At 33.3% G+C, this 27,165-nt stretch overlaps 1 protein-coding gene across 1 annotated transcript; it reads left to right on the top strand.

Annotated features, from left to right (window-relative positions):
* Positions 1 to 187: 187 nt before the first annotated feature.
* Positions 188 to 26,498, top strand: LOC147067035 (RNA-binding protein 25). The gene is made up of 21 exons (XM_085954499.1): positions 188 to 314; positions 1,752 to 1,860; positions 4,897 to 5,062; positions 5,603 to 5,827; positions 6,449 to 6,640; positions 7,443 to 7,549; positions 13,260 to 13,561; positions 13,762 to 13,845; positions 13,931 to 14,002; positions 14,090 to 14,242; positions 15,006 to 15,167; positions 15,257 to 15,407; positions 16,903 to 17,025; positions 17,109 to 17,206; positions 17,876 to 17,990; positions 18,711 to 18,827; positions 19,151 to 19,280; positions 23,693 to 23,863; positions 24,221 to 24,462; positions 24,645 to 24,800; positions 24,897 to 26,498. The coding sequence occupies exons 2-21, from the start codon at positions 1,768 to 1,770 to the stop codon at positions 24,987 to 24,989; spliced, it is 2,952 nt and encodes a 983-aa protein (XP_085810625.1). The 5' UTR covers positions 188 to 314; positions 1,752 to 1,767; the 3' UTR covers positions 24,990 to 26,498.
* Positions 26,499 to 27,165: the final 667 nt, after the last annotated feature.

The following is a 27,165-nucleotide window of genomic DNA, read 5'->3' as shown; positions in this document are numbered from 1 at the left end:
AACCGAAGCGGTACCTAAATATAAAGGGGTCTCGGAATTTCTCATATTATTATCCGTTATTTTTTTTATGAAAAGCAAAAAAACTAGGTATAAATTTTCAGCATACAACGCGTACTATATTTTTTGCGAAAATACTATATTTTCTTGGACCGCGTACTAAAGATGGCAACACTGATGCATATTGTCTATGATTGACAAATATCAAAATGGTGGAATGTATTCGTGAGTTTCGCGTCGCTACGCCATCGAACCGTTGAATTTTCGTACGTTAATATCAATTGAAAACTGTATCATCTTACCAGAAATATTTAGAGGTGAGCTAGTTTGCATATGTTTTAGTAATTTCCATACGGTGTAATAGTCTTAAGCATTCTTAATTAATTTGACATAGCTTCATTTCTGAAAATGTCATGTCGTTTTTATAATATTTTTACGCATTCCAGCGAAGCAGTAAACGTCGTAGTAATAAGTAAAAAAACTATTTCATTCGTCATGTTATATCATCTATCGTTTCATGATCAGTAATGTTACTGTTAAATATTGTTTATAGGAGGTAACCTAAATGTGCCGAATACGTCAATATCCATAAAATTATCTTGCTTGACTCACTTAAAATATCATTTCTATATTTAATATTCGTTATTATTATTACTTTTAATATTACATTTAATTGATAGTTTTATTCATTCATATATTTGACCCGGTGATTCCTTGATGATATATAATTTACCATTTCTGTCAATGTGACTTATGACAATGGTCGTCTGAAAGCTTCAGTCAGTCATGAAAAACTTCCTTTGGTAAAGGCTATAGTACTCCATATCGTTTTTGCGATCGAGGTATTTTAAGACCAAAAACCTAACACAAGCTACATATTTATTTTTGTGTTACAGTAGGTTGCGTTAGGTTTCGGCTTGGTTTTTAGTCTCAAAACACCTCAATGATAGTATTATGGAGTACAATACCCTTCCTTTTTATATTTGAAAAATAACTCGTTAGCCCTGCACTCTTGTCATGCCAATATCATCCCGGTTATAGTGCTACAGATGACCGCATGACCATTTATCATTTTTTTTTTTGGCAGAAACAGTTTATCCCATGTAGATAATATAATTAAATACCCTTTTCTGTAGGCGGAGATACTTTTTGATCCAATAATTGTTAATTTAAAGTTTGATATTTTCATACATTCCGAAGCATCATTACACTAAGGTTAGGGGTTAGGTTGGGTTTGGTCTAAAAAGAAAGTTGTATAAGGTCATGCAGTCATCTGCGGCACCATTACCTATTATAGAACAGTACGTCTTTTGCTGGAAGGATATTGGTCAATTGAGTCGTGACATTGTAAAAATATGTTTTTAACCGACATATGTGAATGTCATTTTTAAATCAGTCATGAGGAAAAACCCATGTGACGATATCGTATTAATTGATTTTTATTTCATCACTCATGGCCTGCTATGAAAGGAATGAGTGGCCAGGAGTGAGGTGTATTTCAAAGGAAGCGTATTTCACCATACCGTCGAGCAATAGGCCTTTTGAACAGTTGGAGAATAGTTTGGCAAGTAGTACGATTGATAATGAGCAAAACTTATAATTTTCATGACGAATTGGAAATTGAGTATTTCTTTGTATTGTTTAATTTGTAACGCCATGTCTTCAGCCAAAATATAATGCGTTTGTTCTAGTTGAAGAACAGCAGTGTGGAATTACATTGATTTTACTAATTATATTATCTACTCTTATTACAGGTGTTCAGATAGGAACATGGATATGTCATATCCCGTGCGTGCCCCGGGAGGATTACGTGGTCACATGTTACGACCACCATTCATCCCTCCAGGAGGAGTCATGCCACCGGTGAGTACACATGATGTCGTGTCAGGCTATTAATTATAAACGAACTAATCTAAAATAGGCGCAGCGCAGCTACTTAAAAAAATTGGAATATTGTCCGTCTATCTTGTAAACCTTTTAAATCTGAAACAATTTATTTTTACGATAAGTTACAACTGTACAATCTTTAAAAAAACTTTTGGCAGGAAGAGTTAAAAAAAGGTCTCGATTTTGATTTTGGGCAAAACATATTTTTTTTGTTGCGAGAAAACCACTCATAATGGAAATAAAAGTTCCGAATTTGGATTTTTTTGTTCACAAAACCAAAATGATGACCTAATGTGGTTCACATCTCAATAAGGTTAAGATATCATGGTATATACTGTTGAACAAGGTCTGCTTGTCAACTTGTTAAAATTAAAAGCCCCTCTTATTTAGTTAATCGCACTTCGACTCCAGCGACTTCCGGTTATTGCCTAGATCTTCTTGTCGGACAGTAGCATTGAATTTTCAATTTCGAAATTTAAAAAAGGACAAACCACAAAATGACAACAATTAATGGCATTTACAAGCCAATTAGGTTTAATTTTTTTGCTCCGCTCATGGAGACTTTCTTAAAAATAAAAATTGTAGATTGCCCACCTTCAGTTTGGGCAAACCCGATATAAAATCTCATTGACTGAAAACTACTCCATACTAATCATTGGCTAAAATAAAATCTCATTGGCTGCATACTGTTTAATACCAATATGCCGAATGCTGTATGAAGCATCAGAAAATGTGTATGCATCAAATCTATGTGAATCCTAGGCCTATCCTATATAATAAATCAATATGAATTTTATGGATTGAATGATTGAATGTTCAACGATCTTAGACGGAGGTGGATAGTAAATTTGATTGTACTATTCAATAAACACCTTATTTTTGACCAAAATGGGATTTACAAGTTTTCCAAGATCCTTTCATACCAAATTGACCTAAAAGTTTGTTCGAATATTCCGCAACCGTGTTCGTTTACTCAGTTGTCGGTATCTCTTTATTTTCATGTTTCCTTGCTTGTTTGTGCCATATGCCATATTTAGTGTTCAAATAATGGGAAATTGTCAATTAATAATGTATTAAAAATCTGATGTGTTACCTAAATTTTGATGTAAAATCTGCCACATGATACATTAAAAATACACGCTATCACGTGAATCAGAGCTTCTCAACCAGTGTGCCGCAAGCGCAGAACAGATTAATAAGACAGAAATGCAATAACCATTGACCAAGGTTTTGATGCTGAGCTTGGCTTGTTAGTCAATTTTTTTTAACAATTAATTCATAAAATAGTAAAAAGATATACATATTATAGTGTTACCTACTGCCAAAAGTTGGTAAGTCTCGAAATCTTGTTATAGGGTAATTATTGCAATTTGAAAGTTTGACATGCCCTATAAAATCAGGCATAATGCTAATTTCTATGTGCTTTATGTACATGTTCTATATATCGGATGACCTTGATTTTTTTTTCTAGCATACATATTTATATATAGACACATAATCCAGTGTTACCTCTAAATACCCAATTTATCGACTTACCAACTTTTGGCAGCATCCCCACGATATGGTATTTTGATCATAACTCTTTTTGTTATTTATATAGAAACATGCCTATCGACATAAAAATCCAACATCCATTTAATGTTATGTTTATTGTTATATTACTAATAATAATAGTATATTCATTGACATGTTTTCTTTTTTAAGTACATAGGTATGTAAAGTTTTTTAGTCATCTTTACATGATTTAAGAATATTTTCATCCGACGCCATGACAAAACAAATCGATCTGCGCACACTTCGACTGTCAGTCTCCGATTGACGAGTCCAGGCGATGAGTGAGAAATTTCGTCGCACCTAATGTTGAAAATTATTTGCCGTTTCGCTGAAGTACGCTCTTAAGTGATGTGTTAAATAAAAGTGTTAATTCAAAAATTCGAATATCTCGTGATAAGTTAAAGGTTGGGAACTGTAAACTAATAAACCTAACTTTAGTTGCTGCATCTCATTTAATTATTGATTTCAAATGTTTGTCTGCAAATTCATATGTGTGAGAAATCTTATATTATTTTGTTTTTAGGAAAATAATTACGTAGGTACCATCTATACAAATTTCCCTCTAACTTATTCATCTTTATGTATTCTATCATATTACACAGCGGAGTTGTTGTTATTTCAGCATGTTTAATTATGTAAAACAATACTTATAGATGTTGCTTATAGACCATCAGGGCCACAGTTCTTTCATTTGAGAAAGTTTTTATTTTGTTAGTTGACAGGCAATAATAGTTTGGGGGATCCATTTTGAAAAAATTTCCTTAATATTTTAAATTAATTTTCAAAGCGTTGGGAGGGGCGGGGTTGACAAAATCTAGCAGGTGCCACAAACTTCAAATTTACCCAGCCCGCGGTACCGCACTTTTCCAGGTACATCCTCAAACCCAGCTACCTCCTACTTTGAACCTAGCCATAAACACATGGCCAGTTATTGCGAGCTGTTACATCCACTACTGGTTATTTAATTATTAGGATCATTAGTGTCCGTTCCCACTGCACTGTATTGTCTTTTAGACATACCTCATCAGAATATTAAACCAAACATAGAATGGCCCAGTACTAATTTATCAGTGCCACGGGTCTACCAGTGGACAGGCTTTGCATGTTGCAGAATTCTGAAAGAGTAGGGCCAGTCCGTTGAGAAAGTTGTTTGAAAGCAAAACATCTGACCGAAGAATAAGTAATTTTCAATTTACATGTTTCTTGGATTGCCCAGACCCGAAATCCCCCCCCCATCCCTTTCTGCGCGCCTGTTGGTTTATTATTTTTAAATTAGGCTGTCATTTTTTGCGTACACAGGCAACAGAACCCTTCACCCTGCCCTGAATATCAGATTTGAAGTAAAAGTTATTACTAATTCCACAACGTGTCATAACACAAATGATGACAAATCAAAAATTAGTAAATGTTGCGTTGAAAGTTATGTATTTTAAATGATTGCATGATATAATTTTCCAGATGATTTCGTTACCACCATATAGGGCTCCCGGGGCTCCCTTATTGCCGCCACCGGCAGGAATAATCCCAAAACCTTTGGGTGCCCCTGTTAATATTTCGCAAGCACCGCCTTCCATCGTCAACAAAAAAGACCTCTCCGAAGGGACCCAAGTCACCGTTTTCATTGGTAAGTTTCACTGTCTTTTTTATCCTCTTATTGCATTCAAAAAAATAGTTATGTTATACAAGAGTGATTGACCAATGTGCTACAATACACAATCAATGGACAAAATATGTAATGATTTAAAATAGTAAAGTAGAGAACATACAGACAAAAAGAATACTAAATTACTATATAATAGTAGTAGTAGTTACAATAATATTGACATACCTCGAGTTTTCAAGAAGCTACAGCGTGGGAACGGCTTAGGCAAAAGGGTTGCATGGCTGGAACATGGGAGTGACATAGAGAAAGTAATTGATTAAATAATCACATAGGTCTACACATCGTTTATTGCATAGACAGCATCACAAAACATCACACCTATAATCCTAAAGACTGCTGAGTTGCGAGTGATGTTGGAAATAAATTAAATTCGTAGACTACTTAGGAGTTCTACTTGTTGTATTGAACTTTATTATATAGTTATCGTTGTACCTACTGTAGTAATAACTGCTATGTAAGTATTATTGGAATTGTGCGTTTTTAACATTTATAATTGGGCAGGTAACATCACATCTCGCGCGCCGGATACGATGATTCGATACATCCTGACGTCCTGTGGGCCGGTGGTGAACTGGAAGCGGGTATCAGCATTTGGCTTCTGTGAGTTCAGTTCTCCGGAAGCCGGACTGCGATGCGTGAGGCTGTTGCATGATCGGGAGATCGGGGGAAAGAAACTAGTAGCCAAAGTAGATGCTAAGACTAAGACGTTACTCGATGAATACAAAAGTAAGATGGAAGCATTGCCTTATCTCATTGTTTTTAAATTATTTACACCTTCAATATGTATTTACCTGTATTTTTCTGTATGTTTGGTTGCCATTTTTTTTTAAATTAACACATGCGCCTAGACGCTGTGAGATGCTTTATTGCTTGCACCTAGATGCATTTCCATCCCACTTTTTGTTTTTTTTCCCTAAGTTAGGTACTATAAAATGTCTGCAAAAGAAATTTCACTGCAGAAAATATTTTTGCAAAAGTCTTAACTAAAGAGCCTAAAGCTCAGTTACCCAACCTTTTTATGTCACAACCCCCGTCTATAGTGATCAAGTAAGTAACCTGTAATCCTCGGCCACATAATATATTATATAATAATCAAAAATTATATGTAATAAACTAATTAAAGTGTAGCTGGCGACACGCTAGAAATCATGGGTTGGGAACCAGTAATCAAATAGTAAAGATGATAGCAATGATATTTCTATTACATAATGAAATTGTCACTTTAAACAAATTATGACTCGGTCTTTTGAAATTAAAACATGTTTAATACACTAATTATCTTTCAGCATGTAAATTATTTGTTTTACTGAAATCAATTTTTAAATGTGTGTTATTTGAAATATGTAGATGAGCAACGTCAAAAAAAACTGGAGCTGGAGCCGAATTCGGTGAAGAGAAATATTGATCCCGATGACCAGTCCGACGAAGACTATCTCGATGCCCAACAGAAGGCTGTGGACGAAAGCGCCCTCCACAGGATTCAACAGCTCATTTCTGAATACCAAGACGATATGAATAACTTCGAGGCCATACAGCTAGGTATTTAAATGTCACCTCTTCATCACTCATTACTATTCCTACTTAGTATGATACAAAGACAATATGCATATTATTAATTTGGCTACGGCTGACAGTTCAATCAATGTTGAGGAATCGATATTCAATGTTGTATGTAATAAAAAAAATCGTAAGATTCCGTCTGGTTTTGATATAATAATATTGAATTTGTTATTTATGTTGTCGGATTTATTGTTTAATAACAAATTGTTAATTCCTCGGTTAACTCGTTAGCTTTTTAAAATTCCAGTGAGAAATGCTACCATTTATAATTATTGTTGATATATGAAATGATATTATTTTCCTATCTTATTGATTGTGTGGCATCGGATTATTATTATTATTATACCGAGCGTGCGGGAGACTAATAACAACAACTCACAATAGGTTGAATTGAATAGAGGATTGCCTGAAAACTTGCCAATCGAGAGTAGATTTTGATTGTATTATATTAAATTATCTAATCCGCAAAAGAAGCATAGCAAAAGAAGTAATCAAATGTGCAAAACGAACATAGTAAAAACCGGTTTGATGAAGGAGCAGTACAAAATTCCCAAAATAATTTATGATTCCTTCTCGGAGAATGACTACCAAAAATTTGAGTGTTGTGCCACTGATAAATTATACTGCAGTAAACTTACTACAAAATATTGAATCATTTCCTTTTTCATACATTATACATATTATAAAGGAGACTACATCAGGATCAAGATATCAATTTGTAGTTATATTTTTGTTGTTTACAATTTCGCTACAATTTGTAATTAACAACATTTACTTTCAGAGGAACAAATTGAAAAGCGCAACAGGATCCTCCAAGAAGCTGATATAGAAGAAGAAAAGCGAGACGTCATTCATCGAGAGATTGGCAAATTCAGAGAAATCATGAAGGTTGGTTCATAATTATATATATTATTATTATAATATTCATGCTTCCTTTCACAACAGAATATCTCCGGTTGAGCATCTGTCACTCGTGGAGATAGAATTTTTCATATTTATAGCACTTTTGCGAAATTTTGAAAAAATATATGAAATAATCAATGGGTTGCCAAAAGTCAGATGATCATGTTTCATAAAAAAAATTCTTTTGATAATATTTATTTAATGTTGTTAATCTTTGTTGTTGTTAATTCAGAATTACCCTGCTTTTGTATATTTCACTTCAATCTTTTCACTCATGGCTGTAAATGTTGACTGTTGGTATGTATATGTTATTATTATAATATACTATACTTGCATCATCATTTTAAACTCAATCGTGATGGTAAAAAAAATCTGAGACATATTGTTTAAAATCTTAAAAATATTGTTGGTATAAGATATTTATATATTTTAACGCAGCCATGTTTCAATTAAGTTATCTTCTACAATGTAATATTCACGTGTTCTAAATGATGCAACGAGTTGAAAAGATTAATAACAAGGTGTAAATGGTCATGGTAAGGATTGATAGCAGGAATTGGAAGTCAGTTGTTTGATTTCATTTAATTAACACACACACACACACGGTACTGTTGTTTTACATCTTCACCTGTGTTTCGATGAACTGTCTCGTATGTATGTTTTTACCGATATGTCTCATGAAAGATTATGTGATTGCCATTGCTTAATGTTGGTGCCCTCCGTTAGGTACAGTCAGTTTGCTGCAAAATGAATTGAACGTGAACATCGACCGCCCCAGAGCTAAGTCCTTTGCAAGGCATTGGTGAGTCTCGATGCAAAATATAATGGAGATTGACTCATTGACGTGTGTTCCCCGAATGATTATTGTTCAAAATTGCTTAATCCTTATACTATTGGTACCGTATAAGTAATTATTTACTTTTAAATTTCACTATTCAAAATGAATTTCCTGATAATTATAGTAAAATGATACTTGATATTTTTATTGGGCTACACTAGAATCTCGATTATCCAGATTTCTAGTTATTTGGATTTATATGATCATCAGTTTTGTAAGACTATTAGAAAAATGTGCGATTTAGAAAAATATTTAGATTTTTATGAAAAAGCTTCAAAAAAATATAAAAAAGATTTTTTTAATGAGTTTTCAATTATCCGGATTTATCGTTATCCGGACTATCTTCATCCCTAATCAATCCGAATAATTGAGGTTCTACTGTATTTTAAAATAATTATTAAAAAGCTTTTGTTTAGTTCACGATCGTAAATCTAGTTTTCAACGTAGATAACATCATTCTTTAACGGATGTAAGATATTATAATATAGTCTGCATTAATATGATTAATTACTTATCGTTTGAAATAAGTTACCACTCACCCGAGGTAGAGGATATTTCTAGTACCATTTCAATGCCACATCGTGAGTTACATTGATAATTGATACTAAATCAATTAAAAGTAGCTTATTTACCATTATATCATGTTCATTAATTTTCACTTTTTATTATCGGTGAGCAGTAAATAGCTACAATTTATATATTTTTTCTAGAATCTAAACGCACCATTCCGTTGAAAGTCATTTTTAAATTATCATATCTATGAATGTCGAACACGTCAATGAGTCAAAATGAAACAGACGTCTCCCGATTCCATCGGTCCCTTTCGAAAAACAGAAAAATTCACACAATAGCAAACATTAATACGAATATATGCGTTTTTGATGCTGACGGGTTGGAACTTTTCTTATATCACTGCCCATGACATTTGATAAAATATACAAATCCAAATTTAGTAATTGACCCTTTGTGAATACCATATCCGTTTTGTAAATTTTTTTGACTCGAAAACATCCTTTCCATATTTCATTAAATAAATAAGCCTTTTTTGCATGAAGCCTGCACTCAATTGTCACTTTTTAAATAATATTAAAATCAATGCCGTTTTTAAGATAGGCATAACATTTTTTAAAACATACTTATATTATGATATATTATATACGTTTAAAGAAATTGCTTTCGAATAGTCTATTAAATCTGCAATTGATATTAAACATAAATTTCAACATATTTTACTATTTCAATAGGTATCTATCCAAAACTCGGTTTTCAGATAGCAGAACGGCCCATCTAAATTTATTTCTATTTTAAAGTTTTTAAATACAATCTTCAGTGTGGCTAAAGGACACATCTGTGAGTGCACTACAGACCAAATGCCGTTTCTTGGGCCCGGCACGCCTGCTTGGAGTGTGATTCACACCATATACGGATAGAAACGAAAGACCAAACGACATGTCCATGTTTATACGGTTTATATTATATTTAAGGGATTGGTACAATTCGATAAGAACTGTACGTTAAAAATATCTATATGCACATTCTCACAAAAATAAGAAATTTTATATATTTGTTACCAATCAGAACAAAAACATGGCAAAAGAGCCCATTTGCTTTATAATAGCTCGGTTGAACCGAATATGAATATTTTTTTCTCTAATTAAACAAAAAACATCCAAACACGTTAAATGATATTAAAATATTGTTTATATCACTTAAATATTTTGTTTGCTACGCTGAATTGAAATCTTATTTTTGCTTTCCTCGACATTCTTGAAAATGATAGATGGAAACTTCTACTATCTGACTACCGAAGTGTATATGCACCTACTTATTTAAAAAAAAATATTATTTACACGTCTTCAATGAGCCAGTGCAGGCAAATAAATATACCTCTTCCATTTTTTTTTCATTCTCAAATTTTTCACATCCTCCGACGCTCTGTACAGTTAAATTTGTGTTTATTTAGTGTTAGTCTATTTCTTTTCATTGTTTAGACTTTCATAATCAAAATAAATGGTGACCTATGAATCATATGTTTCAGTTAAATATGTGCAGTATGCACGCTTCATCACTTCATGAACTGATTGAACATTCTTCATGATATGATTTGTGACTGAATCACATCCATATAAAATAAAAATTAAAAGATATCTGTTGGTAGTTACACAAATGACAGTATTGATTTGCCTAGTTTCACTGATATCATTAGATTCTACAAACTGTCAATTTACTACTAAAAAAAACATCAATAGAAATTAACAACGAAATCGAAAATTTCTGGCCATTATCAGGGATGGCGAACCTTTTTGTTCAAGTGTGTCAAATTATATGAAAAAAATATTGAATAGTCAGTAATTAAAAAAAAAGGAATTGTAAAATTCAAGATTCACTACTATATATTTTCTAAATTTACATACTTGATACATAAAATATCAGAAAAATCATTCCAATGTCGCATAATCTGTTTGAACACAAATAAAACAAACTAGTGCTGCCTGGGACCCATGATATTTTAAGCTTGACACGTAACCACTCGGCAATTGTGGATGTCACTTAAATTAGTATAAAAAATATTGAAAGTTTTCCATTCAAAATTTGAATAAATGTGACACGCGTGTGATAGGCTCGCCATCCAAGGCCTATGCACTATACCAGGGATGGCGAACCTATGGTATGCGAGATGATTTTGCATGGCACACGAATGTTTCATTTTGAAGAGAAAAGAAATTGGTATTTTATATATATTTAAAAAGTGTTTTTTTAATAAATCTTATTTACAAATAATATAAAACGTATTTCCTTCAGTTTTTCTTATTATGTTTACCAATCGATGCGCAAACGGAAATGACGAAATTCATGAATAAACAACAAATCGCATCGTATTAAAATAGCAGGTCAATGCTTTTCAAGAATAATCATTACTTAAATTAATTAATTATCGGCAGTCATTCAAATAATATAATAACTGCTTGCTATTTTGTCTCAAACGTAATTTTTAAAAATGGAAAACCAACCGTTCAGTGATGGAGAATACAATATGAAAGAAGAGGGGTTTAAATGCTTCCACAATCCCTGAGAAACTTGAAAACAACGAACAAAAATATTCAAAGAAAAAAAGATATGGATTAAGCTAGAAATACGATGAAAGATAGAATATCAAAAACTCAATTGTAATTTTTAAACTTTTTAAATAGAATTTTTAAAACTTAAAAAAAACTTTTTTTCGCTATGAAAAACCGCTTGGCACGTCAGACAGTCGAAAAATATTATTTGGGAAATTTTGGCACACGTACGTAAAAAGGTTCGCCAACCCTGCCCTATACCATCATACCAATGGTTTGTAACTTGACAGTTTTGTGTTCAGATTAAGTTAAATTGTCATACTGTAAGTAATTAATTAATAAGATGCTTAGAAAATACAACTTATTTTAAAAATTGTCATAAGTCACCATTGGTTATGTACCTAATTTATAATTAGACAATATTTACTGATTCGCAAACCCTGTATTTGTAAGTTACGAGTTGGCGATTTGTCATTTAATTTCAAGCCTTTAGATGGTGTGTCGTACATAATATAATCGTTTAATTAATTCTTTTTTAATTATTTTAATGAATATTATAAACCAATCGTTTTAAAGTCTTTCTTGAATAATATAAACAAAGCACTATCAAATTGATGCAGTTGTTTAATATACTTCCATAGCCCTAAATGAAAATGTGGTGGACTCATAACCAAATTTAATATCTCCACCATGAGAAAGGTGTGGAACTCCACCCTAGTTTTGCTTTTGTCATAGATTTATTATTTAGTTCGGAAGTAGTATTCATTCATTTAGATTCTAGTCAAATAAATCAATTCTATTAATATAGTCTCTTCATCTGTAATGTGTAATTTTCTTACACACACCATCTTAGGCAATTAACATGATCAAGTGCTGACATCCTTGTGAAGCTGGATTCGGAGGGAAATTTAAAAATGGAACAAACAGTGGACGCCTGTCGTATACGCGACATATAACCTCAAACTGTTGTGACAACTTCCTCTTCAAGACGAGTGAGTATTGATGTGATAATGAAATAGAAGATTATTCTCATATGGTTGATAGATATTTCATCTTTGATTGTGTTAATATTACGCACTTGGTTATTTATTTTCTTTTCTACGCATACGTCGACCGAAGATGACTTTGTACACGCGTCCTGATGAACATTCGATAGAATGATAGTTTACTACTTACGAAGCAACGACGGGGCGATTATACGCATGGGTGAGCCTTATTTCCAACTGAATTCTTAATAGCTTCTTTTTCCTCCCACAGGTTCTCTGATCTGCGATGTTGTTACTTTTTTTTCATTATGTCTTGTATCTTTCTACATTTTTTTCCTGTATAATTAACTTGTTTCAGCTCGTAAGGATACACACACTTATAAATATTCTTTTTTAAAAAGAGAGTGAAAATTTTGCAGAATGTTTTAAAATTTCTTTACGAATGATTTTTTGAAAAATATTGCTTTAATTAATTACAATTGTTTTTCTCTTATATTAATTTCGATTTCAGTTATAATAGTTCATACGCAAATAATGAAAACAGTTAACAAATTATATATTATATTTTCATAAAATATCTTTTTTCAAATAGGCTTCAATATAATTTTATTTTATACATACATATAAACGTATATTGTTTTACCCTTTTATTCATTCGTTTGATACAAGATTGAAAAGCATTGGCTGCCATACATAAATTACATTTATGGTTGCAAAAGTCATTAGTTATTTCCTAGACTAAAATGTGTTTAAGCTATTTTTAAATATGAACCCGCTCTTTCTTCCTTCTTGTTGGCCACCTCCACCCGCAGAAACAGGAAGAAGCCAAGGAAATCACCAGAAGGAAAAAGGAGTCTGAAGAACAATCGTCGAGGGATAAGGAGCGCGACAGAGACAGGGAAAGGGACCGTGAAAGAGGTGACAGGGACAGAGATAGGGGAGAGCGAGATGTCAAAGAGAGAGACAGGGAGCGAGATCGAGATCGGGGAGAGCGGGGCGAAAGAGACAGAGACCGCGAGAAGGAACGGGAGAGAGAGAAAAAGTCCACCTCCAAAGAGAGGGCTAAGAGTAGAGACAAGGAAAGAAAAGCTTCAAGGAGGAGAAGCAAATCTAGGTTAGTGAAGTCTAGTTTATTTATTGACTTGACAATAATAATTACATCTCTTCAAGTGACTCAGCATTTATGTCAGAAATATTTAATGTTATGATATAGCTCTTACTGTACAATTGTTTAAAGGAATAAGTGAATAATATTGATATATGTAGTGGGAATGTCAATATGTACTGCTTTCGCTAATTATATTATTTTGTTAGGTCACGGGACAAGGAAAGGGAACGAGAAAAAGAAAGAGAGAGGGAAAAGGAAAAAGAAAAGGAGAGAGAAAGAGAGCGAGAAAGGTAATAAATTTTAATGTACGTAATATTATTCATTTAATGTTTTACTTACAAATAAAAATGTAACAATGCAATATTTTCTTTCCAGGGAAAGAGAACGTGAGCGTGAGAGGGAAAGAGAACGAGAAAGGGAAAGGGAACGGGAAAGAGAAAGAGAGAGGTATTTAGAATTTATCTGTTGATTAAATTTTAGCTAATAATTTGACTAAATAATGTTATAATGATATTATCTTTTGCTTCTTTGTAGGGAGAGAGAAAGAGAGGCAGCTGTCAAAGCTAGCATAAATACTCCTGTATCTCGAATGGATTCGAGAAAAGAAAAAGAAATGGAAGAAGAGGCTAGAGAGAGGAAAAGAGCCGACAAGCGAGCCAGAGAAAAGGAGGCCGCTTATCAAGAGAGGTAAACTCTATTTATTTTTTAGGTAGTTCGACCTTTTATATGCATCAATATTTGCATAGTAATAATTGGATTGAGGTAAACATAAAGGACCCAACTAATGTTTTTAGGTATTTTGAGTTATGAATGGGAACTAGTCTTAAATATTCCGAATTTCAATTTGTTAAAGAGATCCAATTACATTCGGTGTAGTTCCCTTTTTATTTACATTATTTTCTTTTTGTCTAACGGAAAGATATTTGATATTTGTTATGAAAAAGGAACGAACTGCAAAGTATCTGCCACAGAGTATCATGAGAGCAAGAGGTCAAGGTTCTTTTGATGATATAGAGTTTATCTTAACCATAAGTTATTTTTTTTAGGTTTTTAAGATATGCAAATATTTATTTTCACTTAAATGTTTTATGATAAATAAATAGTTTACGACTTCGCAAGTAATTAGAAATAATAAAAAGAGAATCACCTATTGGTTCCTTTATGTAAAATTGTTTCTAGTGATTGTTTGTATGAAAAATGTCATGTATGAAAAGGAACCAACTGTATTAATTAATATCATAACATATATTACTGCATTTTATGTCATTTAACTGGTAATAAAGATATATAAATAATTGTCACAGTATTTAATAGTTTTCATGTTCACAACATTTACATAAAGTATCTAAAGACGCATACAAACTTTCAATCTCAATATCTCCATTTAGTAAATTTTCAGTTGGGTCCTTTATGTTTATCTGAATCCAATTACGAATCTTGGTTCCGACAGGTTGAGAAACTGGGAGACACGCGAGAGACGCAAAGCCAAAGAGCACGACAAGGACAAAGAGAGAGAAAGATGCCGAGAGGAAGCAAGAGAGAAAGAAGCAAAAAAGCTTAAAGAGTTCCTGGAGGATTATGATGATGACAGAGACGACCCCAAGTATTACAAGTCAGTAATCACAACTAATCTTTGTCAATTTTAAAAATACTTTCAAATAAATAGCAGCAGTACTATTGTATTGTTATTTTATATTTCAGAGGAAAAGAGATGCACAGAAGACTCGGTGACAGAATGAGAGAGGCGGACGCTGATCTTAAAGACAGAGAAAAAGAAAAATCTGAACTCGAAGAGTTAAGAAATAAAGTATTCAGTTCTGAGATGGACAACCCTACTGAAGAATTTGAAAAGGTTAGTTAGTCATATCAAAATGGTTTATATAGAAATCTAGATTCCCATTCTAAGATGTTGAAGAAAACCTTTGCAACTTTGTAGCTGAAAAAAGGCTCCTCTTTTCACACTACAGATTCATTTCATTTACTGCTTACTTCACAATTATATTTACTTCACTTTCATAAATTAATAAATGTGCAGCTATTGCCTCTTCTTTACACTCTGAAACTGGCTTATTTGTTGTGAATTGATGTTATTGTTTTATTAATTACTAGGTACATACGCTGACCATTTGGAATATGAAACATCTTTGACCGTAACCAAGGCATCACATTATAATACTAATATTGCCTTTAACTGTTTGTGAAAGGTCCGATAACTTCAATTTTCTTATTTTGAATATCTAAATAAACCATCATTAAATCGCATGCCATATGTTTGAAATGTCAATTGTCAGCAATAAACAATCGCCTCATGTTTTAATGTACTTAAAAAATATTAAATCTTTCTATGGCTACCAATTCAACCACTTTTCAAATGTTTCAAGAATAGCTTCAAGTACCGTAGTACATGGGTTCATGATGTTCCTTCCAGTATTGCCAAAGCTTTTTTTTTTTATTGCTCGTTGGGTAAGGGGGTGTAATTGTTCATTGTCAATTTACAATAATGTTTATTTGGGTCGCTAATTTTTTTTAGTTTGAGAGAGCAGTGCTAATGTACATTTGTTAATGTCTGATGTATTATTGATACATATCACTTTTTATATTAAAACACTCATAATTTATCCTTTAAGCGGGGTACTCATTAGCAAGCCGTAACTTATTGTGACCGTTGCAGATACAGTAACCAGTATGGACTCCAAATAATTAGCTCGCGAGCTTGCCGCTTGCAGCGATCGATCGTTTTGTCAGTTTTTGCCGCGAATCAAAGGGAGGCTCGCAGTCGCTCATGGACGTTGAATGTTGCTCTGTTGCTCGCTGCGAACAATGGAAATACTTCGATAGTGTTGTTGTACATCTTTTTATGTGAACATGGCTGCTAACTGGAATGAGGAGAAATGCCTACTTTTAATTGATGTTTACAAAAATAATGGAGTGCTATGGGACATGGGATATGGCGGCTCGCCATCGGTTACATGGAAATAATTGACGTCTCGTCCACATCTAGAGTTGGTTACAGTATCTGCAACAGTCACAGTGACGGCTCGCTAATGAGTACCTGGCATTAGATTCTTTATTTGATAAAAAAATATTGAAGGCTTAAATTTCCTGTACATGATATACATACTAGAAATATAATAAGACAATATGAATTTGTTGAAACAGTGCTCTGAAAATAATAATGTATGAAACAAGAGGTAAAGTCAGTAATTGAAGCTTCTAATTTATACCGCAACGTGTAAACGTGACCTCATTTCATTTTACATTTATTTTTTAAATGTGAGTTTGCACAGTTAAATAATAGTACAGTGCAGCAATATGTAATTCGCGTTGATATGATTTTTCTGTTACAGATTAAAAAAGAACGCGATGAAATGTATAAACCCCGAATACTGATTGATGTTAACTTGGAACAGAGTCTGCAAAGGGAGAAAGAAGAACAGCGAATGAGGGACAGAGAAGAAGCCAGACAGCAGGTTAGTAATAATATCAACTGGAAACAATATGTAGTAAGTACACTACGCGTTTAGTAGATTTTAATTATTGTGTTACATTGCAGGCGAGAGATAGACAGCAGAGACATAGAGAGAGATTCTTGCAAGACAGAGCCTCCAGAGAAATCCCAGCTCATGCTGAACCAATCGATTCTGATTCCAGGTTAGTAAATAACTTTTACTTGTATGAATTCACATTTATATATCAATAAACATCATCATCATATATTATTAGTGAAATCCCAATTTGACTTATAAAATAAATGTAAATACATAAAGGGAAAACGTAAATTGGGGATATTGAATTTTTTTTTAAAAAATCTTTGTGAACCGGTAATGCTTTTCTTTGCTGAGACATTGAAGTTTGAATTCTGGTCACGTAAACTGACAGTTCCATACAAAAAAAGATGAATCCATTTAATTGAATTGTATGAATATTATAACACTTCTTAGGCTGACGATACAGATCATTTATGTCCTTGGCGCGCTGCACAACCATCTCTCTTCCCCATTAAGTCACATTCAGCCTCTACATACCTCTTAATTTTTCCAATAAAAAAGAATAATTCAATGTATAAAAGCTTAGATTTGAATAGAATAAATCTTTATTATATTATTTATTATCATGTGCACAACAGTTGTACGGAACCCACCTTCAGTTTTGATTTAAATTCATTTTGCCGTTATAAAACCTCATTAGCTGCATACCATTTTTTTTCCCTTTTTTTTGAGCTTGACCCCCTCCTGCTATTGTTTCATGCCTGAATTATCGAACCTAATTTTCAATATATGTAGCATACTTATACAATATAAATGTGATTGTGTGTTTCAGTGGCGGTGGTGGAACTCCTGCACTCTCTGATGGAGGAAGTACTCCTCCCCCTCCCCCTGCCACACCTCCATCACCCTCTTCACCGAGATCGCCACCCGGATCTACTCCACCTCAGGTTGGCAATACTAAGTTCTCGTATATTTAACATGGATTGCTTACTTCGGCTGAAACGCATAGAATGTTGGAAGTTATGAAAATCTATTTTACAGTGAAAGCCATTCACAGATAGAAATGTGATGACAGTGTGAAAATTTTAATTAAGCTGACACTGTTGCTTTCCACAATCAAAATGTTTTAACTTCCCATTGCCCGATGATTATTATAATATTTTTTAATTGACATACACTGGTTAGAGTATGAAAATAATAAAATTTCATAACATGGGTCGATAGTTAATATAAACTTTAAATTATTTAATATTTGCTGTATCGGTGGTTATACCTACAGTTTTTTCATATTATTTTTCAATGAGGTGGCAATGAGATTCTACTTAATATTAAAACGTCATCTTCGTTTCGTGTTGGTAGTTTGAATAATATAATTAGACATATTTAATATTTCTAGTCTTTCGTGTTTGTGTAGATAATTGATTGCTTTGTCGGAAATAAGTAAATGATAATAAAAACTGTATTTGTATAATTTCTGGATAGTGCTAGTGTAGTGCACACCCATTGTACACCAATCACTATTTACCCGAATAACGACCTGATCATTGTTTAGTGATTAATGATACTTTTATGCGTCAGGGTCTTACAGTTTTATTTATTTTTTGAATCCAACATCTTTGAATTATGTGTCTATTTATCTAAATTAAAAATAATTTTTGTTATATTAGGATATGGGTGACAGTAGATCACCCCCTATGGACATGATGAGGGTAAAAATAAAGAAGGAAGAAATCGACGGAAGATCGCTTACTCCCCCTCCCATAGCCCGTCCATCCACACCACAAGTAAGTACATATTCAATATCGTCATATCAGAGATAAGATTCATTAAGTAGTGCAATGTTTAAGTATTACCTCTAATACAAGAATTTTATTCATTCATTTCACATTCAACAATCATAACCGACTTTAACCATTGCTATAATTATTGTGGTAATAGTTTTCATCATCGGTGTCTTTATAGCAACCATGATTGGATCCAGTCTCCTAGTCCCCTAGGTTGTTAGGCATTCACTAAACCCTCATTTCGAAGGAGTAATGATCATTGTTAACTTAACTAATGCCATCTTAAATACATATAACTAATTATGTTTTTTTTTTGTCAACAGCATGATAAATCAGCCAGCAATTCTCCTATTTCAATATCAATGAACATCAAACACCACAACATGTACGGACAGGGACATGATTCAAGACAACAGAACAATTACAACAACTCCTCACCAAACCACAGTCAAGGTAATCGATTCGGTATTTATTACGTGTATGGGTTTCATTTATTTTTCATTTTTTTTTATTGTCCCTGACAGCTGACTTACATTGTTTTTTCAATTAAATAGCTCAGTCTCTAGAGCAGTCCTCCGCAACCTTTTCTCACCCACGGCACACTAAAGGTCTTCTCAGAATTCCGTGGCACACCGCACGTAAACAATTTATACACCAAAACATGGACCCCCATATACTCTAAAAAAGTGTTTTTTAACCCTCCTCCCGCTAACGGCATCTAGAAATGCCCATGATAGTTAAACCGTTCACCGCTAAGGGCATCCAGAAGTGCCCATAAGTTTCTACCTCCGTATTTTCGTAATTCGGCGAGTAATACAGTCGAAATTTGTTTGAAAAACTAGCTGGGTTATTCCTTTACTGACATCTGTGACTTTTTTTCAATAAGACTTTTTAGATAATTCGAAATTAAGCAAAGACACATACCCTGTCGATATTGGAGTAAAACAGATTTCCAATGATTGGTTTCAAAATTTACCGCTAGTTGCTTTGCGCAATTTGCGCCGGCGCGAATTGATGTTAATGATCTCATACATGAAATCGGCTAGTGCGGTGATAATTTTCAACAGTCGATTGCTTTCGTGTTGTGATTGATACATTTCAAAGTTTTTTACGGTTTTCTATAAAATTATTATTGATGCGCCATTCTGTTAATAATTAATTATGTGCGTTAATTCTTTAAATGAAAAGTGATTTTATGAATTAAATCAGTGGTTGTAAAGTGAAAACGAAATTATTAACACATAAATAATTTAAAATTCCTATAATAAATCTTTTGTACTGTATGGAAATACATACGAAAAATTGAGAATAAGTAAATAATAATCTGTAAAATATTTAAATTTAAATTAAAAAATGTAGAATAGATTTTCAAAATTCACGGCCACTCATTTTTATTTCAAGGAAAGTGATGATTAAAATTCTTCTCATTTTAGTCGAATAAAGAACTAAGATTAAAATTTAATATTATTGTGTAGTGAATTAAAACTTTAAATTTCCTCAAAACTGTTAAGTTATAATAGCATATTTAGTGTTTAAATAAAAATGTCTATCCCTGATGTTGAATGTTTGGATTCGGACTATGAGATGGAAAGTGATAATGAAGAAGCTGCGCTAGTAGAACATCCCGACGATGTTGACGAGCCTTCCAATATAGGCAGTGATGAAGGAGTGGCTGAACCGTCTACCAGTGCAGCACCAGACAGTTTACTCCAATCGTGGACTGCGGGTCCCTTCGTGCCGATCACATACGATTTTGATAGTTTCAACTCAGGCGTTAACCCTAGTGTACAGCTCAATGAAAATTCCACAGAAATGGAATTTTTTCGTCATTTTCTTAACAAAACAATAATGAATACCATAGTTAACCATACAAATAATTACCACAACCATATGCTCAACACACAAGCCCACACTCCGAATGCAAGGATCCATGCCTGGTATGATACATGCCCAGAAGAGATGTATGTTTTTTATGCTGTATCAATGTTGATGACAAGAAATCGCCATCTCACAATTGAAGAACATTGGAGTGCTGATCCATTATTAAATTCTAAAATATTTGGCCAAACTATGATAAGAGATCGGTATGAGTTGATTCTACAAATGCTACATTACTCTGATACCCAAATCCCTACTGGAGATCGTCTTTATAAAGTGCGCTCACTTCTTGACCACTGCAGAAAAATATTCAAAGAAACAATGCTACCAAACGAAAATCTCTGCATCGACGAAAGTATCATTGTTTTTAAAGGGAGATTAATATTCAAACAATTTATACCGTCAAAAAGACATAGGTTTGGAATCAAATTATTTGTGATTTGTGATGTGGAAACCGGTTATATTTTAGACTTTATTATTTATTGTGGTGTAGAAACCGAAATAAGTGATAGTGAACTTTTGGGAATATCTGGGGCTGTTGTCACCACTTTGATGAAGGATTATTTTGGTAAAGGGCATAAACTATTTTGTGATAATTGGTACAGCAGCCCAGAATTATTTCAGTTTCTACATAAAAAAAAGACAAATGCTTGCGGCACGGTACGTAAAACACGAAAGTCAATGCCAAAATTTGATAAACTGAAGAAAGGACAAGTAAAATCTCTTAACCGTGGCCCATTGCTCGTGTTAAAATGGCATGATAGGCGGGAAGTGCATATGATCAGTACCATGCACGATGACTCCATGGTACCGTCAGATAAAATTAATAGGGCCACAGGACAACCCATTATAAAACCACAATGCGTTGTGGATTATAATAAAAATATGGGCACGGTAGACAAAGCTGACATGATGTTGAGCAGCCTCTCGTGTATGCGAAAGAGTCTTAAGTGGTATAAAAAGGTTGGATTCCACATCATAGATTTATTTTTATTAAATAGTAGCATACTTTACAAAGTTATCACCGGTAAAAAAATTAGTTTAGCTGAATTTCAATTAAACGTAATCCGGCAATTAATCGAAACATATGGCAGTGCCTCAAGACCATCGACATCACAAACTACTCGTGTAGTTAATAACCCAAAAAGAATTTTAAAAACAGAACTCCTAAGACATTTACCCCGTAAAATTCCTCCAACAGTAAATAAAACAAAACCATATCGAAGATGTCGTGTGTGTATTGCTTCAACTACTAAAGATAAAAAAAGAAAAATGACGAACATTTATGCTCTGTGCCCTGTTTTTATGACTACCATGACAAAATCAATTTTTGAAATATAGTTAAGCCATAAACATTAATTAGGTGTGACTGAAATATGAGACCAAGTTGTAAGGAAATAATATAACAATAACGATTGTGTGCGTTCTGTGTTGGTGTTAAAAAACGTGTGAACATTAATCATCGGCGCAAGTGTCTACCACTTATCCGGTATCATAGAGGCCACTTCACTCTGCGGTATGTACTCCAAGCGTGCTTTATTATGTATGACAGAATTTCTTAAAGCTCTGTTGCTTAATTTACGATCTTTTTGTTTATTTTCACATGCTGTAAAATTAAAAGGAATGTTTTATTATAGCTAGAGCCACTCAGTGGATTTTTAGGTACATTTTTAATGATGTTTCGGTATGATTTATGAATCGTAAAAATCGCAGCGCGCCCGAACAAGTACATGAGCGAAATTATGTCGCGATAAAAAGGTTAAAGGGTGTCCGAGGTAAAATTAATGGTTTTGATTGTATGTTTAGCGATTTTTTGTGTTTATTAATACATCCACTTGAATTATGATTAGTTGTCGGGTTATGAATAATTATTTGTCGAGTATTGACATAATAATAATAAATTATTGTATCCTACAATCGCATGTTTCAAAATATTAATATCAGCGTAGTAAAATAGTGCCTTTCTGGTGACTTTTTTTACTATTAGAGCAAATTTGTAATTTGTTCCCCCTTGTGGGGGCCATGCACCAAAATTACATTAATAATTTATGTTTTTTTATTTGATAAATAATTAAATATATCTACAAACAAGACAACACACGACGAAAAACTAAATGTACATATTTCCATGTATTTGTATTATCAATATCATAACTAAGTAATGTGATAACTGAGCTTGTTTCAATGAACGTAAAAGTTTTATATATTTTGACTTGATATTTGAAAGAGCAATTCAAAGTTATCGATCAAGACCCATCAAGCAAGACTGCTTATTATTTTTAACTTTAACTTGAGTTGAAAAACTTTTCTCACCTAGATAATATGTCGTAGAAAATGGGAGCTGAACAGCGATAGCCTTGTCGGAAATCCGAGGATATTCTTTATTAACCGAAATCCAGAAAATAGCCAAAGGAACATCGGCGAAGTTCAGTTATAGCATCCTGTCGTTTCTCAATTCAACCAATTCCTCTCGAATTTATAGGGAAAGCGCTTCTATAGAATTTTCGGCATTGGTTGCAAAAGGGTTTTGAATCCAATCATATTGATTGTATGAAAGTAATGATGAAATTTCTTTTGCAGTAAAGTTAAATATTCTTGAGACATCCAAAATTAATTGTTTGTTTTCAATGGTGGTCTGGTAGGTCCTTTGGTACATTTGTAGGGATCCTTGTCTTAACTCCTTCTAATTTATCAGAAAACGTCAATATATTTTCATTCCGCCTTGCATTGTTTTATTAAGTCCATGTAGGTGCTCAAATATATTACCAGCCTTGTACGCAAATTTGGCTATTAAGTAAGTATTGTATATATACATAATTATTTGTATTTTTTCTTGGAAGCAATGCACCACGGCACAGTTAGCATTGTCTCGTGGCACACCGGTTGCGGAGCATTGCTCTAGAGCAAGATTTATTTCAACAAGTGAATACTTAATTGGAATAATTAACACAACATTGTTTTGGATTTAAAGATTTGTTCTTTTTCAGATATTAGCATGAGTATGAGTAAAAGCAAGCGTCGCAAGTTAGATGTCCGAGACGTCTTCAACAATGAGGAAGAAGAAGAGTCTGGGTCTGGAGAGGGAGGAGGTGGGCTAAACAAAAGACGACCTCTCGTTCCTCTTGATTACTCAGACGTCGTTCCACCTTCCGCTAGAGGTAAAAAGCACCTATGTATTACTTTTGGCTGCATTTACGATAGTATTTACTTGACTTTCTTAAACCGCTGTTCCGATTCACTATCACTTTTAACATTTTCTTAAAGCAGCATTTGAATATCTATAGTCACTCTCGTCAATTTCAAGCAAGTCACGTATATAATATATATTATATATACTTTAATTTAGTACCTATTTGAAATTTAAATGTTTAAATCACAGTGATTTGTATATTCATTTTTTTCTATATTCTTTGTTTCACAGTTTTACTATTGACCTATGTGAGGCATTATTATTTCTATTAATTTTACTTTCATAATTCATTTATATTCCTAATGTTTTTCGTTTTTTTCTTCAGGAAAGAGTTCAGAAATCCAGCCTTCCTCCAAGACATGGAATTCGTCATCTCATTCGCACTCGAAGAGTGGTAGAGATAAAGACAGAGAAAGAGAGAAAGACAGAGAGCGAGAAAAAGAAAAGGAAAAGGAGAGAGACAATGCCAAATCTCAAGAGGAAAAAAGAAAACAAGTTAAATCTCTAATCGACAAAATACCCACGCAAAAAGATGCTCTTTTCGCTTTTAAATTAGACTGTAGCCAAGTGAGTCACTTTTCATGTTTGATATTGATAAGTTTTTATCGAAGTTCTTTGTTACTCTTTGTACAATAATAATTATTCAGCTTTGCCAGTAAAATTGTTAAAAGATTTATCGCCACTGTCATTGTTTTTTTTGTTTGGCAGGATGCTTTTTTAATGTGAAATTCAATGTGTGACATTTTTAGATTGACATTCCCTTGATGGAAAAGAAAATAAGGCCGTGGATTAATAAGAAGATAATAGAATATATCGGGGAACCTGAACCCACCCTCGTAGACTTTATATGCAGCAAAGTCTTAGCAGGCAGCGCTCCACAAGGCATTTTAGATGACGTGCAAATGGTAATTATCTGTGTAAATTTTGTGCCATTAATATAGGATTTAGCACTCGCACTCTAAAAATATGATTTATAATAGTTATAATTGTTTTTCTCCTAGGTGCTGGATGAAGAGGCAGAAGTATTTGTAGTTAAAATGTGGCGCCTTCTCATTTATGAAGTTGAAGCCAAAAAACTAGGACTCGTCAAGTGACCATCGACTGAACGCCATGTCATAAGTCAATAACATGATTATAATATCATGTCAGAACAGTGTAATTAATATATTATAGTATGACCATAATTATATGTAGTAATAATTAGAGTTGAACATTCACTCATTAGATGTCGCTCACAAACATTACGTTATTATATCATTAATTAATTATTATTACATTTTAATATAATCAGCGAGTGCCAGTTGTCATAGGAAATGCATGACAGTACCTTTTTATTAGCCAATTTAAAATATGTACATGAGACTTTCAAAAATATCTTTCTGTAACTAAACATTATAAATATCACGCGAGTTCGAATAAATCAATTACCGCTGCCGAAAATTACATATTTCCATATTCAACTGTATGGCTGAATTACATGAATAGTCTCGACAATTCCCACATTCACACGGGGAGCATCATCAATCATAAATTGCTATCACACACAATGATTCAGATATCAATTGGATCGTCTCAAACCTTGTGATCGGCTTATATCATATCGAGGGTGCTCCAAACGGGTGTTGGGGATTTTATGGCGAAAATGAGTTACTTATGGGGATGGTTTATTTAGAAAGTCATGAGCAGCATTGCAAAAGTGTTTCAGTAAGAGTTATCAGTTACAAGTTAAACTATTTTTTGGCAGGGAAAAATATATGACGAAACCAATAAAATTCTTTATTCAAATTACTTTGCTGTAAAGTTATAAATTATTACTTAGGCCTTTGTGTACTGGCCATTTAGGTATGTTTGTGTTGACGGTATTTAAAATTTAAAGCGACCATTATGTTGCCAAAAATATGATCGCACAGGTGCTGTAGTGGCATGCGTCGTCAGTCTGCTCATAGTTGTCACGTCAGGTCTGAAAAGAATAAAAACTTTTCTATTTTACTCCAGACTGTCCATTCCATGTTGGGTCGCACTTTCAAACTCATCTCGACTGCAACATGTTGAATTTGTCTATATGATTTTCTTTGGCATTCGCAAAATACATGTAACTTGATCGTCCACCGCAACCAGTGTCAATGCAACATTTTAGATTTTGAAATATCAACTAGGTCAGTTCTACACAGCCAGCATGTTGAACATATATTATGCTGTTGCTATGCAAAGAGAGTTGCAACATTGCTGACAGGCTTAATTTATGGCCATATTGGTGTCAAGTTGAATTTCAGTGTACGTTGTGCCTAAGTGTAATTTTTTTTGACGCAGACAGTTGACAGAGATCGCGTCATTTCATGTAATTTGAGCATTAGGAAGATAAATAAATTGTAAGAAGATAGCTTCCCATTTTTTAGCTATCATCACATCAAATCATGAAAAACTCAGTGTCAGTCACTATGACTAGAGACCGCCAGGTTTAACATGAGGCTCCCTGGCAACGCAGCAGCTGAGCCTCACGTTAAACTTGTCGGTCTCTAGTGCATCATTTTTATTAAGTCATCTGTATATAATGTGTCAAGTCAGTTCTCATCAAATACAATAAAGAGTTGTCTACTACACAATGTTATTAATTATTCAGAAACCTTATATAATTTAAAAAATAATTCGCTACTCTTCGGCTTCTATATATTGACATCTACGTTGTGGCGCTGTATGAGATAACAGTATTATATTTACATGCTGGTGGAATGAGGGTTGATTCTGAACCTTGGAAAAACAAATAAAGCAAGTTCCTGATAGTTACCATGGTATTACGATGGTTTTAGTTCTAGAAACGGCCGCAGCGGCGTGTACATTTCGATATAGAAGTCAAAGTCTACTTACTATAGAATGGAATTTTAAGTCATAGAATTATATCACAATTTATTTTGACCACAAATCTAAGTATGAAGGTTCGTCTTGTCAATAAAAAATAGACATTTTTATAAAGATTTTAAATGGATATTTCTGTAATTTCCTTAAATAAATCACTGAACTAAGTTCCAATTTGATATAAGTGCCATTCTTGTAAGCAAAAAAAATTGGGATCACTCTCTAATATGTATCAGAGTTTGTATGAAAATAATTGGTACATTATTCCCAGGGGTCCTTTTTTGCCTTGTTTTCATATGTTTAGGCTCGCATTATTATTGTTATTAGCATTGTTTTACTATAAATGAATTCCATAAGTATCTCCTATGCATATGGGTGAAAGGGTGACCGGACAAAACAGAACACGACAAAACAGAA

The sequence above is a fragment of the Rhyacophila brunnea genome, unplaced genomic scaffold (assembly GCF_057557595.1).
Source record: "Rhyacophila brunnea isolate RB1 unplaced genomic scaffold, BYU_Rbru_1.0 scaffold_4, whole genome shotgun sequence".
Lineage (NCBI taxonomy): Eukaryota > Metazoa > Arthropoda > Insecta > Trichoptera > Rhyacophilidae > Rhyacophila > Rhyacophila brunnea.
The sequence above is the reverse complement of the archived record's forward strand: the minus strand, read 5'-3'. Positions and strand labels throughout refer to the sequence as shown.